The 17,189-nt window shown below is 40.9% G+C and overlaps 1 protein-coding gene across 4 annotated transcripts in view; it reads right to left on the reverse strand.

Moving 5' to 3' along the window:
• Positions 1-17,189, reverse strand: part of mdga2a (MAM domain containing glycosylphosphatidylinositol anchor 2a) — a 205,908-nt gene that overhangs the window by 17,955 nt on the left and 170,764 nt on the right. For all 4 annotated transcript variants that reach the window (XM_006793045.3, XM_006793043.3, XM_006793044.3 and 1 more), the window contains exons 12-14: positions 13,080-13,257; positions 4,383-4,403; positions 2,172-2,327 (exon numbers count right to left, since the gene is read on the reverse strand). In XM_006793045.3, coding sequence (XP_006793108.1) covers positions 2,172-2,327; positions 4,383-4,403; positions 13,080-13,257 — 355 coding nt within the window. The remainder of the gene's footprint in view (positions 1-2,171; positions 2,328-4,382; positions 4,404-13,079; positions 13,258-17,189) is intronic.

A 17,189-nucleotide genomic window follows, 5' to 3' on the forward strand; every position in this document is an offset into this window, starting at 1 on the left:
CACCATTTTTTCCCTGCGATTTTTTTTGCTTTTTCAGAGTAACTTAGATCACTTATGTTCACATTGCTCCCTCTTGATATTGAGGAGTAATGACATAATTACTCTGCTAATTGAATTGGTGGGGACAGGGTCACAACGCCTGCATTTTATGTTTTAATAAAACTATCAATATTTCTTTCCACTGCATTGATATTATATCGCAAAAGGAAGCCAATACAATGTACCGCCTCATTGATATCTTGTCTGACCTCTAGGGAGGGCTAACGCACAGGCAGATTGTGCTAAACAGCAGGCCATTAAAACAGCGACGTACTGTTTTACAGTTTATGTATTTGTAAATGCACCGATTCATCCATTTATTATGATTATTATCTTTACCTTGTGTTTTTCAGGAGATAAGAAAGACTCCACTTGCTTGGGCGATGTGTTAAAAACTTCCAACCAGCTACTGTGAGTGTAACAACTGGCAATAAGGATTGTGCGCACGTGTGTAGATTTCCGGAGTTCTCCCACTCTCAATGAACCATTTCCAGCAAATGCAATCATGGAAGAGTATTTTGAGAAAAAGAATACATAATCACCTAACTGGGATCATTTCGGTTTTGAACCAGACAAAATGGGCAATCTGAAGGACTCGGTGACCTAAGGGCCTATGCAATCAGATGAAGGATACCTCTGCTTACATCCTATGAATGAACAAACAGATGGGGCATAAAACATGCCATGATATGGTCGGGAAACTTAACCACACATACATTTTTGCTCCAATTCTTAAAGATGACTAATAGTTCAACCTTTTAAGGATAAAGGATAAAAGATCTGATGTCTCAACAGGACCTGGAAAAACTAGTCCATGCATTCATCTTTAGTAGGCTTGATTACTGTAACAGCATCTTTACTGTTCTACCTAAAAAAATCAGTCAGACAACTACAGCTCATTCAGAACTCTGCTGCTCGAGTCCTCACCAAGACCAAAAAAGTGGACCACATCAATCCAGCTCTGAGGTCTTTACACTGGCTGCCTGTCCGTAAGAGGATAGACTTTAAAGTTCTGATGCTGGTCTATAAAGCTCTGAATGGTTTAGGACCAAAATACATCAGTGACCTCCTGACCCAGTATGAACCTTCCAGATCCCTCAGGTCATCTGGATCCGGTCTTTTATCAGTTCCCAGAGTCAGAACCAGACACGGAGAAGCTGCATTCAGCTTTTATGCTCCTTATATCTGGTACAAACTCCCAGAAAGCCTCAGATCAGCTGAAACACTCAGTTTATTTAAATCCAGGTTGAAGACTCACCTGTTCTCAGCTGCATTTGAATAAAGCACCAAATCCGCACTTAAGCTTAAATTTCAAAACTTACATTTTAACTACTGATTTTATCTACTGTTCTGATTTTATCTGTTTTGATTTTTGATTTTATATACTGTTTTGTTTGTTAGTTAGTTAGCTTGTTTTAATCAATTTTAAATCATGCTTTTTATTTGTTTTTGGACTGAATGGTAAATGGACTGATTCTTATATAGCGGAGTACTCAAAGCACTCTATACAACATACCTCATTCACCCAATCACACCCATTCTCACAAGCACTTTATCTACACTTAGTGCTTTCTAACGACATTCATACACATTCATACTCCGATGGATGCATCGGAGAGCAAGTTGGGGTTAGTATCTTGCCCAAGGATACTTGACATGCAGACTGGAGGAGCCAGGGATCGAACCACTGACCTTCCGATCAGTAGGTGACCTGCTCTACCTCCTGAGCTACAGCCACATTGTTTCACATAAATAAACTTGCCTTGCCTTGCCTCAACTCCAATTGATGGGTCATTTCAACTAAAGACAGCTTCACTGACATTTAATCACTGACGTATTTTGTCAAAGAAAAAAAATCATGGAATGTGCGTGATGTGGGACAACTCAACCTGCCAGTTGCAATTAGCACACGCCTTGAATATTTCTTTAGAGGTTAATTATTTATCAATTTATCTCTCAAGGGCAGAACATCATATTAGCAAAGTAAGACAATGAGAATAATCTCCTCCATTAATAAAAAAAGAAGACTCAGCCACTAGCTAAAATAAATATGCAATACTTTTACTAGGGATAAGCAATGATTGGCTAGTCGCTGCTTGGACATGTCAAGGGTGGAAGTTTGAGCTCCTTACCTTGCTTGGAGCCACTGTGATCACCACTAGGGCCAGTGTTGGGCGTGTACTTGGTGTCGCGTGTGGCTGCACTGTGTCGCGTCCAGTCAAAATCATCATTCTTGTCCTGGGTGAACATGCAGATGGGCTCCTCCTCAAAGCTGCAGTGGAACTCTCCTTGTGAATGACAGAGCACGTCGTTTCAGAAGAGCGAGAAGTTACAGCACACTGCTATGTCTTGAGTAGCGCGACACCTACTGTATATCTGTGACATTTCCTGCGGCGTGTGTGCGTGTGTGCATGTGTCTCGGGGGGATACATAGACCAACCCGAGTCCTAATTACATCATGCAATCTGGTGAAAAGAATTTCTATATTAAGATGTGACCTCTCACTGACTGTGAGGGAGGTGCCATTGAATGTGTTTTTCCTTTTTTTCTTGACTACGACATGCAGTTCTGTTTGCTACTTAACCAGAGTCTATGAAGACAGAGTGCGCCACTGAAGAAACACCCAAAGGCGGTTTGTGTGTGCGACTATCAGGCAGCCCACTACCGAAGCATGATGGATGACATTCAATAAACGCAGCCACAGCACAGTAAATAATTTCAAACTTAATACAAATCTCCTGTTAAAACATAATTTTGTGAGGTTTGGCACAGTAGAAAACTTTTATCTGAGCCTCTTGTGATTTTGAACAATCCCCGACATCCCCCCTTTTTAACAGGTTTAAAAGAAAAACGGGGTGATTGTTCTCCAATGTTTCATATCCTCTAACCAGTGAGACGGTGTAATCATTTCTTTAAACCTGACACCGCCTTTTCTATCAGCTTCCATCTTCTCTGTAGTAGGTGTGCAGGTGAAGATATTAAGTCCCCCCCCACCCGTGACAACAAGTTCAAAACAAGTGGAAGGACTGAAAGAGTGTGGAACGACGTTGTTATTGGTCACATGAAAGGGAACGTATAAGTGAATCGACTGCGATGATGAGTGCAAATCCCCATGCACTCAGTTTAATGAAGGGGTAGTGGCTGGATCAACTCTGTCGAAAAGAAGAGAGAAAAACAAACAAACAAACGATGCAAAAAGCACCTGACCAGAGGACTTGGCGGCGCTAAGCGGTGTCCTCAAAGAGATAGCAAAAAACACAGCATTTAGATTCAGGATGCAGGCATGTGCTCTGATAAATATTCATTGATTTATTAAAACGTAGCTGGGAGCAGTTTGGAGTGGTGACCTTGAGAGGAGCGGGATCTGCAGCTTTTACTCAGGTAATGGAGGTAACACAGACGTAGAGGTGTGGTGTGGGTGGATGGGCCGGCGGATGGAAGAGGGCAGTGATGCTGCGAGGCAGAGAGAGAGCGAGAGAATGAGCTCGAGCGAGAGAAGAAGAGGTGGTGGAGAGGGAAAAGTGCAGCGAGGGGCCGCGTTCGAGGCACTCTTGACTCTTCTCCTCATGAGCATGCAGATTTAAATGGAGGTCTAGCTCCTGGTGCTAGACATTAACGTCCCTGTCCGCGGCGAGCTAAACTAAATGTTTTCGCCTCGTGCGCCTCAGAGAGATAGGAGGATTTGGAGGATAGGCAGAGGAAGGAGGCATGCAGGTAAGATAGTTTCCTGGAGGGATTTGGATAATGATGTTGGTGATTAGGATGTTTGCTATTATGTTGGCAATGTTTCTGTGAACACCCACCAAAATATATATCTATAAAAATAAATAAACCCCGATACAAGGCAGCACACTGCCGCACAGCAAGCAATGATTAAATCTGGATTCTCAAGGCATGAATAATGTGAATTTGTAAAGTTGCAACAATGAAACAATGCGTCATAAATGAAGCTAAACATTAAAGAATATAAACAGCTATGGCACAAATGCATGCATAATTAATGCTCACAGAGCACAGAAGGTGCAAATAAACCCACACACACACACAGATACACCAAACAACATCCAACATCTCGTGCAAACGCCGTGTCCAAAATGCACAATGTCAAATATCCTGACGCAAGCTTGCCCTTTTCTAAAGGCAAGCCTTGCTCAATCATTGCTCATTTACTCCCGTTTTAGAGTCGTTTAAAAACATCTTCCGGTTTAATACTGATTATTTAAGTCGGCTCTCTATAGACGAGACAGTTACTTGGAGTATCCCCACTGTTTTCACAGCCGGTGTTGTGTCAGAAGGAGCACTCTGTCTGATGAGACATGCTAAGTGAGGTGCACATTACTTACTCAGGTGAGGGTTGATGGGAGCTGTGGAAGAGAAAGGCCAGGGATAATCGTTAGTACAAAAAAATCTTAGAAGCCTGTCATTACATGAAACACTTATTAAGAGAAAATGTGCATGGAGGCACAGGCTGACGTAAAAGAGCTCAACCTGTTGCACTTTCGGACACTGTGTGGCCGCCTTGTGAGCTCTGCTATTCAGCAAGCAGCAGAGTATTACACAGGCATATATTAACCTTTTGTGAGCAACGAGGAACATATTACGTAAAGATATAGCAGAGAAACAAGCGCTTCGGTAAAAGTGGGACTTGTCTGTCTGTCTGTCTGTGCAGCCTCTGCTTTGCAGTGAGACAGAAACACAGTGAAAGTGCTTACTAAACATTTCTGACCCATTTGTCATACAGTGCTAGCATGATCTAACAGCCGTGGCAAGACAGGTTTCTTTCTGGAGTGTGTGACCGCAGAAACAGAGACACTGTTTGCAAAGTATCCGTGCTTCATCTCTGTAACGCGCTTTTGCCTTCTCAGTGTAAACCGCGAAGGAAACAGACGGCACCAATCAACTCCCGCACTCAGAACAATGATTATCGAGCAGACACAAAGAGAGATGTCTGGGATTTGAAGTGGAAAAGGTGACAGAATTTATTCGCAGTCTGTTATCTAATGTAAAAGAGTGAGGGATTAGAAAGACCGGCCTGACCACATTAATAAGCTTATAGCGCAACTGCTTATCATTACTGCCATTTACTGGCTTTGCTGATGTTCTTGTCCAAGGTGACTTCCATTTAGAACACTAAGCCTATTTTATCCTTCCATTTAGGAGCCAATAAATCACAAAAATGAGTAATAATCACAAGTGCTAATCAGTTTCCTGCAACTTATATCGTGTCTTTTCAAACTCATCATTATGAAAACTTCGAGATCAAACGCTAACGGAAATACACCGAGGACTTCTTTTGCATTCTGTCCACCTAACCACAGTTCAATGCTTCCCTCATTGATAATTTAAGAGGCTACCGCCGCAGCAAACACATAAAGGTCAAGGGTATCACACAGAGTTGCAGCGAGCCAGTTAGTCGGCACTTCACTTTTTGCAGAGTAAATACCATTTAACCTGTCAAGAAGATTCATGGGCATTTTCATGATCGATTGCTGACCGGCTGAATAGATGCGATACATCAGCTTTACTACAAAACTATGTTGCTGGGTGATTTATGAAACCTTGCTGTTCATGAAGGGAATTGATTTTAATCCAACCAATTAAAGTGAGTAATAACAAATCATTCCTACAAAGGAAAACATGTAGTGAGAGCGGCGAAGTACAGTGGCGCTGATGAAACTGCTGTTTTTAAAAGCTCGAGTTGCAAAAAAAAAGGAGGGATTTCTGTTTATTGTTGTGTAACTCGTGGAAATGCATGTTTGCTCGGGGATAAACGGGGAGATAGACAAAGACACGTGCCGTGAAGCAACTAAAATCGCATTTTCAGCGCACACCTTCCTTGAAAACGCTTTAAGAATCTTTTATGTGACTGTGAAAATGCTCGCCGCCCGACAGTCACCGCTTCCCACTGAATCTACAGTGGACTGCACAGAGCAGCACAGACTGCAGAGGGGGAGGAAATCATCCCGGCTGTTGCAGAGAAAATGTTTTAAATGACAACTTACAGCCTCGAGCCTGCGAAACGGATGCTGAGCTTTCCGACAAAACTCTATTCTTTCAGGCCCCCTCCTGCTCGCCGGCTCTCTCCATCTCAATGTCCCATTTCCTGTAACTCTCGCTCCCTCCCTCCCAAATCCCTCTTTCTTCCGATACTGTGGTTATGAAAATGTATTTCGTTGTCTGCATTTTTTTTTTTTTACCTGCAGCTTCCCCCGACTTACTCACTACGCCTTAATCCAATCCAAAAGAGTGTGTCTGCTCAAGCAGTGTCTCCATCCACACTGAGGAAATCAAGCTGTGCACAGAGCAGGCCCAGAGGCTACTTTTACAACTGTTTTGCATGCAAACACTCTCTCCAGATCACACTTGCATAAAACAGATAATTTTACTTCCAGTATAAATGACTATATTGGATATGGGAAAACAAACAAGCATTAAAATAAACTGCGACAGAGCTCGGCTGTTGACTCGAGCGTTTTAAACAAAGCACTTTTTTTTTAAAGAAACGTTGCCGCCTTGTCTGTAACTGTGTCTGAACTCCTGAAAACAAGTAGCAGACCTCAATTGCCCTTCTTCAAATGCGCTATGCCGTTAAAGCAGAGATGTGCAAACCCTCGAGCTCACTGCGAAGGCTTTAAAAAATATCCCAGATTTTCTTCTTAATGCTGCAGCACCCTGCTTTTCCCCCCATAGCTAAAAAGCCTCAAATAATGATTGAGGATGAAATGTAATTTTGATAGTTGTCAAGATAAAAACTCCCAGTGATCGCACAGTGGAGTGAAGAGCGGATTTTTCTTTTCTTTTTTTTTTTCTTTCAAACTTCTGTTATTAAAGCACATATTAGGTGCATGTCTGCCTGACTCCTGGTTTATACTTTTCCAGCTGAGAGGACAAAACAAGCTGCATGCTTGATGCGTGAATGCCTTCCATCCAAATTGCCTAATTTTGATTGAAACACAAAGTGAGCTCATTGACCGCCAAAGGACATTGGTCCATGGAGGCTGTTCCGGATACAATCACTGACTTCATCTTGGCAGGATTCCCTGCCCACTGGCCTGCGGCTACATTACAAAGCAGCAGACAATTCCAAGGCTGCAGCCAAGTGTCCTCATAGACAACAGTGGCATGCCTGGTTTTATTCTTGATTTTTTTACTGGCTTCATATAATCCACACACTCCCACATTCCCATCAATCATATTTAGGGGTTATGGGTGCGTGCCATGATGTTCCGAGAAGGCCCTGTGATGGCTCCACAGCTGCCCAACCATCAGCTGGAATAATGACGGTGTGGGTAAATGTAGTTCAGCAATCTTTGCCTCGTGTCTCCGTGACCAAAATAACAAGAGCAACATCACACCATTGTGTCCTTTTTTACAAAAGGATGCACTGCTCTGCACAAGTCCTGCAGTAACACACACGGACACACCCGAGCCATGCTGAGCCCCGTGCAAGGCTGTTCTTTCATTAGTGTGCATATACATATGGATTGGCATTCACTTTAATCTAAAGAACTGAAGTATAAATGACAGAACAAAGAAGACAAAAGGATATCATGTGTCATGTCATGTCACAACATGTTACAGCAGCAATCAATACAGTTCAAATCATAAATATGCTGGTCACAACTCGTCTACCAAAAACAAGAGTGGATTTCAAAGGAATGTCGAACGGAGGGGCCATCCAGCTGAGCACAGGGAATCCATGAGTCATGCCTTGCACACTTGGTGAGCATAGATTAGCACGAAAAATGGAAACAGCGAGAATCAGCTAGCTCTGTCTGAATCTTTCAGGAGGTAAAGAACCCCAAACACCAGCACCTCTAAAGCTCAATAATTAATATGTCATATATCATTTAATTCTTACCAACTAAAAAAGAAAGAAAAAAAAGAGTGAAAAAATCTATAGCTCAGAGATCTTTAAGGCTTTTGTGCAGTTGCCAGGCTAAAAAGAAACTCTGGGGAGTCACTGCTACAAGGATAGCTGCTCAGTCTTTGTTCTAATCCAAGCTCACTGACTGCTGACTTATATTTAATGAACAGATATGAAAGCTGTATTGATCTTGAATAAATGTATTCCTTTAAGTGAAACTACTTTATAAAGCAGAACTACTGAGCATGTACAAAATACTGTATCAAAACAGCAGCTACTATATAGTAGCTGTAGCCAAGGACTGCGCTGTAACACGTTCTGTATCTTATTGGTCATGAACATGATTATATGATCAAAAAATGATCAAGGAAGATAGTACCAACCCTCAGAAGCTATGTGCTGAAAGTTTTGGGTAGCTTAAAAAATATATAGATCAAATATAATCTGAATTCTCAGGTTAAAGCATGCTTCACAGCAACACAAAGAGACAGAACCTGGGACAGCTTTAACACTGAGTCACCGCTGGTCACAGAAACACCCCACTTACAGCGAGAAACTGAATTTCATATAAGACTTAGGGAGTTTTGCCTTAAGGAAAGGTGTTGTATATGTCACTGCAAGGTGCATAAAAATGGAATATTAAGAAACAGCAGCAGTGTTTTACTGTGACACTGTGAGGCTTGACTGGAGGCTTAGACATTAAATCCTGTGTATTGGAGGAAACCAGAGAGGAAGAGAGACATAGTGGGAGGGGAGCGTTATGAGGAACACCAAACAGATGCTGAGTTTGTCACTGCAGCAAAATTTAAAAGAGCATCTTCAGAGTTTGGTGACATAGCCATTTTTCATCTTGCAACTGGGGACACTGTAACCACTTTTGTGTTTTCGTGCCAAGTCACAGAAAAGCTGCTACCATCGACTTTATGTGGTACAGGATGATTGCTCGGCCTTTTGGGCAATGATGGAAAAAACTTCCTCTAATGGAGGACTTATGTTGCAATTTAACACAGGGCAGAAATGTTCAAGCTAACAGCTAACAAACAGACAAAGCCGTGTTTTTTCTGTAGGTTTTCTTCATTTTTTGCAATTTCTTTAATTTTAGGGTCACAAGGAGGAAGAGACTATCCCACCGTGCAAGGCAAACACATGAAATACGTTTATCGGTTGCTGTTCAACTTCCCATTTATGCAAATACTCAAATAAATGAATAAATGAATGCAATCACCAAAGTGTCTGCTGAGTCTATGCACAAATTCAGACTGGAAGAGCCAGGGATAAAGGTTTATTCAATCCCGCAGCCTTCTTATGGTGAAGCAACATTGCTTGCCACAAATTAATCCAGTTAAAATTAATAAAAATGCAAAAGTCATTCAATTGATTAATTTGGGTTAGTAAACCTTATTTGTGCTTGGACCCTTTGGGAGCTTCCCAAACAGTCAAATCTTGGACATGTCTTTGAATCAGGACAATAGCAAATGCAGGACTGCCATGAAAATGCTACCTTAGATTTATATACCAAAGACAGGACTTAAACATAGTGATTACATAGCGATAAATAGAAGAACTTTTATAACTTTTTTTTTCAATTCACTGTAAATTTCCAAACCCATAAAGCCTTTGTGCTACAGCCCATACACAGATGCCCCACAGGTCCATGTTCCCCAGTGAGAATGAAACTGAAGTGATAATGGAGATGGTCCTGGGCTGTATTTCACACATCAGTCTCAGAGCAGAGTGGATACGGTTCAGCCCTACATTAGCCTGCTACCGTGGCGTTATGCTGTGTGTGGGAGAACAGAGCAGCCCTAGAGTGATAATTAGTCCAGGCTCTCGCTGGGCAGGCGATTTGCACGTCAGCATTGGCTCTCCTCTTTCTATCTTTTTTCTCCTTCTTCTTCTTTTATTACTTTGTTCCCCTGTATCTCCCTTTTCTTCCCAGTCCCAACTTGGCTGCCTCCATCACTCCTTCTGTGCTACTCCCTGCCTTAATTAGCCTCAATTCCCCTCACTTCGCTTCGACTGGATTCATTTGGATTCAACTCCACTGAATTCAATTCAAGGTTTGACCGCGACCGCGCAGTATCACAAACTACTACAAAAATAACAGCAGAGAAAGTTTATCTGCCTCTCTCATTTCTCTCCTTTTTCCCAATTCTCTTTGCAGAAGCCATGATGAGCTGCAGTGAAACTGAATTATTCACAACTGCAGCAGCACCACTCCGGAAGAACTTGGCAGTCAGTGATAGACAGAAAACAGTCAGTCACTTAGTTTCTGAAGATGTACATCTCAAGTACCTGTGCATCTGTTCACTGGTACTGCTGGGCCAACTGTGGATAATACTGTAGTCTTTGTATTGTTTTTGCCAGCATGCCATCCCACAAGCCGGAGAATCTATCTCTGTTTGCAACCTGCTATTTCGTTCTGTAAAGAAATACAGTGCGTTTTGATGTATTCTCAGTGGTCGCAGTACACAAAATCCTTGTGATGTCCTTCTGGCTGCTATTTTTGGCTGCTGTACTTTTATCAGAGAGACTCTTCTGATTCAACCTCAGTTTAACCTCATTTGTTATTATTGCTTTATCTCCTTAAATCCAAGGCTACTTTCTGAGATGCCCACCTGAGAACCGTCGCAAGGCTATAAGGTCAAAATGAACAACCTTGAGCTCTATGGATGAGATATACTTAGGAGAATTTTGAAATACAGTCTATTTTGAGTCCTTTTCAGTCTGGAGATAACAACGAGTGACGATTTTGTTTCATCTGAATCAGAAATGTAAATAGGAGATTTAAAAAAACCAGCAATAATCAACGGGTCGGCGATCCAGATGTTACTGCTCCTGTTTTAACCCTTTAAGACCTACCATAGAACCAAGTCCGCCAGAGCTTATATTATATTTTTACATGCTGTAGAGCCATTTTTGGGAACATTTCAAGTTGATATACATCAATACAACCATTATAGCCCAAATTTTAATAATATGTCTGCATTAAGTGCATAGTAATTACATAAATTGCAAAAAAGTGCAATAAACTACCAAAAAATTGAAAATCGTTTTTGTTTTTTTAACATATATTTCTAGTTAGAGAAATTTAAGAGGCTTATCCCTCAAAACTGTAAATACAAAAAAGTTGCACAAAATAGTTTCCCACCACAGCACATTTATTTTGAGTGTCTTCATATTTTTATTTTTGAAATACACCAATTTTTATACACTGCAGTAAAAATGAAAATAAATATTATAATGCAAATTTGCAAAAAAGCAGCATATGCATCAAAATAAACTCTTTCCAGCAGTGCAATATGAGTCCTAAGCATCCCAGAAACGACACAGGAAGTCATAAAGTCAAACATAACTTTTAAAAACACCAGTATAGGCTCATAAGGCCCTGATGGTAAAAAACTACATTTCCGCAAAATGACGTCACTTCTGGTTTTAGGTAGGTCATGGTGGAAATGCGATAGTTCACGCTGATGGACGTAGGAAGTGTTACAAACAGCTGATCGGATCGGCAAAGCGTGTTTCTGGAATATTATGTTTTTGTTGCTGCAAGTGCTTTTTATGCAATTTTTGCAAAGCTATATGTGGAAGGAAACCGGAACCTGGGACAAGCTGATGGCATAAGATGTAAGTACAACTCCTCCAGTTTCATATGCAAAAAAAATTATTGCGCTAGCTTACGTGGTTGCAGAGCTACCTGGATTTAAAAATAGTTACGCAAAACGGAGCGTGCCCGCTCTGACCGGCTTTAAAGGGTTAAAAACTCTTGAGTGCAACTCTAAACTACATTTTGATGCATCAGAAATAAATCCTAGATGCATTTTAGTGGTGGCAGTAAAAGGTGGCCATTTCAGTCAGCGTGACATTCTTGGAAACCTTTGAAAAAAATTCTGCCAGTTGGGTTTTTATAGCAAATTCAACCTGGACTCAGAACAGGCGGCTCCAGGGAGGACGAGGTCAGTATGACCAGATGTATTTATTTATTTAGTTACAATTTTTCAACCTTTTTTTCTCTCTCTCTCCTGTAGCTCTTGCTTTTTTTCCCTTGCTGTCCCTTCTCTTCAGGTAACTTCACGCTTTCTCTGGAGCAACGTTAGCACTGTGGCGATCTGCAATTACTGGCCGCACCGATCTGCTCTCTGCGTGTTGTTACAAACTGCCTCCACTTCCTTTGGAACCCGGCACGCTCTGGGCAGACGGCGCCCCTCCCTGCGACTGGTTTTGTTGTGTGTTTCCCTGTTGCGTATTAAATCATTACCAGTGCTGCTGAGCTCTTCCAAAAAAAGGGTAATTATTGCGGTTTTCTCTATAAAATCTGAGTATTTGTAAAGCAGTTTGTGGCTTGTTTTAGAAAATTGCTACATAATTATTATTATTACTACTTTTATTACTGTAGTCTATATGAAATAAATCAAATAAAATTATTACTGTTCTATCTGGCCACCGAGTCTGGGCAAATGTACAGTAAGATTTTTATGCTTTTCATGTCAGGGTCCATGTCAGGTATGGTGAGGGCAAGAACCTTTCAAAATATTTACAATGTGATGTGATGTCATTTATTGTATGAGAAACAATCCGGGGGACTAATCAGATCCTCAGACAAAGACAAAAGACAGTTTTGGGAGGGGGGAACCGAGCGAAGGCAGCAAAGCATGACTCATCTCTGACCAGCTCTGTTTGGTCTTGTTACCCAGGCTACATGCTTGAGTCATCTGAAGCTTCAATGTCATGATGATCTCTCAAGCACAGACACAACAAGTCAGCCTTTGCCCCGGTACAGGGGAGAGCTGACTCAAGCAATGAAGGTCACTAAGAAGGGATTAGTCAGTTGATCAGCATCCATTTGGCTCAAACGAGAAAAGAAGCAAAGCCGGCTGAATTCGAGCTGTCTACAGATGACTGAATATGTTACATGCAATTCAAATTACTTCAATCAGTTCCCTTTTTTTTTTTTTTACTCGCTCTTTCCTCGTACGATATGCAAAATAACTCATCATCGGATCTTTGTAATGACTGCTGATGCTACGGCGAACTTTTGATATCATCATTAGTGATGAACGTACGCCGTAAGCACAAACTTCAGCGGGAGTTAAAATTGTCTCCTTTAACTTGTTTTTATCTGTTTGCTGGCTGTGAAAACACCGAAACATTAGAAAAAGTATGTAGCGCTTACCACTGTAGGTGACGATACGGATGGCGGAGTCCCCCTCGCCGAAACGCGTGATGGGCGTGAGGCGCACCTCGTAAGACTCGGGCTTTATCAGCTCAGTCAGGTTATGCGTCATGAGCTCTCCTTTGTTGATCGTTCCATCCACTGGGATCTCCTGCTCCCACCAGCGCTGGAGCCCCATCTGTGTTAGAAGAAGAACCGCATGAGGTTTGGGATATTAGACTATTTGCTAGTTCTGTTTATAACTAACAGATTTCCAAATAGCAAAATGTTCCTGCTGCTGTTGAGGATTGGTATGTTCCCCTTCACCCTTTGTTCTATTTTTCCACCTTTCTGCTCCACATCTGAGCAATCAGCATCAATATGATGCAGTATATGGTATACTTGACAGACTCCTCTTTCTCTGTTACCTCCTACAGTCAAGCAGTTGGACCAGCTTTGGGTTTCTTTTTCCCGTATTTTCCTTGTTTGTTCCATTTGTTCTGACTGTTAGCTCATTTTACAGACCTTACCTTTTGCTTTCATGCACCATTTGCTTCATCTAAAGTCCTCCCATGCATGAATGCTAGTCTGTAAATAAAGATCATTTGGGTTCTTGTCTCTGAACTGTTCACACTTTTCAAAGAGCTGTTCTCAATACTGTACCAATAACAGATCACAGGGTCTCTAATGTGATCTCATGTGATGCATCTTCACTATCAGCTATATATAGGTTCTGTATGCAGATTTGCCAAATAAGGAGAGTATGTGCCATGCAAAGAAAACACATTCTCTCATTTTCCTCCAAGTGTGACCACAACTATGTAGTCCTTTAACACGACTGTATAATGTTCCATGCCAATTAAGACCGCCTATAGGCATCTGTACGAGTCACCAATCTGCACGATCCAAGCTGCACAACAAAAACAAATTTCTTTTGTAAGCTGATGACGGTGAGATGCTCATTAACCATATTTACTTTCGCAGCAGCTCCCAGGGTCAGAACTAAAAGACTGCTATTAAGAAGCAGCAGACACATGTTTCTATTAGCAGACGAATCATTATTGTAGGTTTTATGGGCATTTTGTAAGTACAGTTGTGCTCTGACTGTCTGCCTGATTCCTTTAAAGAATTTCTATCATGATGTTCTGCAATTTTTTATTTATTTTTGCCATCTCTTTATAAAGGGACCTTGAATTGGCACGATTTTTCTATCTTCTCTTTCAATAATGCGCAGCAAACAGGCAAACTCCTGGCTGACTTAGTTCAGGTATCGCACAAACTTTAATTCCTTTTATGCTTTCTGATATAATACAACCCCTCTGAAACACAAAGCAGCAAAGCTAGATTTGCTGGTGAGGGGCGAGTGAAGGAGGGTACATTTTATCCTTGATTATCAGATTAACAGACGAGTGATCGCGTCTGCATCACAATTAGTGACCGTACCATACAGAAAGAAGTGCACCATTAGCGGAGGGAGACAGAGATCGAATGAATGAAGGTGTGACGGCATTGAGTCAGTGTGCATGTGAGGGAACAATACCAATTAAGTAATTACTTAGAGGCTGGATGAGCCGCAATTATGGCGTGCAAGTTTTCATCACCATTAGGTGTAGGTAAATAGAGTCCGTTGTCTCTCTGCGGTAATTGCAGAGAGCGCTCTAGCCTTTACCTATGCTTTGAAAATTTTTAGCTTTCCCCTTAAGCACAAAAGGCATGACAGTTATCTGCCATAAATTACACAGTGTCAGCCTGTATGTGTGTTTCAATCCGCTAAAATAAATGATAATATGGTGAGGATATTTGCTATTGTGATATATCATAATGATGTGAGAAACTGATAAATCAGAAACTGACTACTTAAGTTGCTGCTGCTAAAAGGGTGTTTGCAAGTTATTGAATCCTCGTGTGAATGAGTGTGAAAATGCTCTTTTTCACCTAACGTTATGTAAAACTGTATTATGTAATGCATGCATTATGTTGCTGTAGTAATTTGCACATGTCCACTGGTAATGAAGTAAAGACTAAATAGGCTTTTATGTTTGGCCCGGAACTGCAGCCAAGTTCTGATAATGATATCTATCTATCTATCTATCCATCTGTCTGTCTAAAGAAACAATTATTTAAAAGTGATTTTTAATGAATTTTTGGAAATAGATCAGATGTTTATTATGTTCAAAAGCTTTGGCTAAAACATGAATATGAGACTTGATGTTCATCCAGTTTGCTCAGAAATTTATACATTTAAATATAAATATTAAAAATTTTATTTTTAATACCCGATTTAACCAGTAAGCACCAAAAATGAAATATTTCATGTACCTTATCTCACTGTTGTTCACAAATGCCCGTGGCATTATTTGCTTATGTTCAGGTGACTGTATAATACTGAATAAAATTAAATATACACATTTCTGTGTGTGTGTGTGTATGTGTGTGTGTGTGTGTGTGCATGGCTTTTAATATTGGTAATGGCTAGAGCTGCTTTATAAAGCCCTCCCCCCTTATTAAAAACCAACAGTGCTTAAATATGCAAATCAAATCAAACTCTAAATGCTGACTGGAAAAAAAAAACAGAAAAACATTCAACTTTTCAGACACTTTGACACATGCACATACTTACAGGCTTATGGATTCAGCCCCATTGTTTTGATTCCCATTAATGTTCACTGAATCCACACATTTGCACTCAATTAAGGCTTCTGTTTACATCCCATTAGCTTTCAATCTCCACATTTTCCCCAGACGTAGAGCTCCGTATTGATTTAATTTCATTTCACTGTGGCTGCGGTTCAGGAGGGGATTTATAGAAACTTAAAATAAAAATAAAGCTGATCAAAGCAATACCAATAGACTTGAAGACAAACTCCAGAATAACCAACTGCTGGCGTAACGTTAGACAAGCTGATCTACTGCAGATTACTTGCATGTAGTTAGTATGACTTCTATTGATCTGCTTGCACAATCTGACTTGTCAGATCAATTGAAAAAGATGTAAAAAAAAAAAAAAAAAAAAGGGAGGAGTGGAGGCAGAAAAGGGAAAAAAGGGAGCTGCAAAATGGCAATATATGAGTTGAAAAAAAAGTCATCTTAGGAATGGAAACAGGCAATCAAGGTTCTGGACAGACTAGAAGGGCTTGAAGCCGCAAGAGTATCAAAACAAGGCAGATATAACACTGGTTCCTTGACAGGTGCAGCGATTTGTGTTTTGTGATTCTGACCAGTGCATGCCTTTCAGCTTGAGAGTCATTTCCATTTCCCTCCCCTTCAGTCGGACCGTCTCTCATGAGGGCACTGGGCGATAAGACGGAGCAGTCCATTACAGAGGCATAAGGTCTACCAGTTCTCAAGTATTAATTCAAAACTGAGAGAAAATGATAATGATTCTCAAGGAATGGCAGGGGAGCTGCTGCTGGTTCTATAAATAGAATGAAGCGGTGTAGTCCATGTGCCGATGCTTTCTTTACTGCACCATTTTTACCCTTTTTTCAAAAGGTATCTTTCTTTTTTTTTTCCAATTTAGAAAAAGAGCCACTCCTCCTCCTCACTTCTTCTTTTTCATTTCCTCTTTGCATGCTGCCTCTGCCTCTTCTGGATTTCAACTTTTCTTCACCACAAGGCAATAAAAAAAATGTTATTATCATCCTAAATCACTAGCAAAGGGAAAGACCATAGATAGTACACTATATGGCAAATGCCACAGGAAAAAAGTCAGAATATTCCCTTCAGTAAAGAATCTCTGACTCTGATTCTCATCTAAGACAATGGAAGATTGGCCGTTTTACCTCGGAGCAAGCAGATAATGGTCCCCCAGTGTGGCCTTTGGAGATATCAAGGCAAGAAGGTGGAAAGAAATTAAATCGCCCAAACACAGATCTTCTAAAACAGACTTGGGTGGCGATGCTCTCTCACTTGTTCTTCTTAAATAAAGAAATGCACATTAGATTGAAATGCTAATGTGATTTTAAAATTGCATTCGGTCCATTGTATCACAGATGCAGACATTACAATCTGTGCACAGGACCAGCTGAAAATAGGAAAAGCAAATGTATATTCTTGGCAGGTTTTCAGACTAATCCCTGGCAAGTACACGGGCTCGGCAAGCACGACATAATTTATTACCAAACAGACCAA

The sequence above is a fragment of the Neolamprologus brichardi genome, chromosome 15 (genome assembly GCF_056152115.1).
Source record: "Neolamprologus brichardi isolate AB-2024 chromosome 15, ASM5615211v1, whole genome shotgun sequence".
Taxonomy (NCBI): Eukaryota; Metazoa; Chordata; class Actinopteri; order Cichliformes; family Cichlidae; genus Neolamprologus; species Neolamprologus brichardi.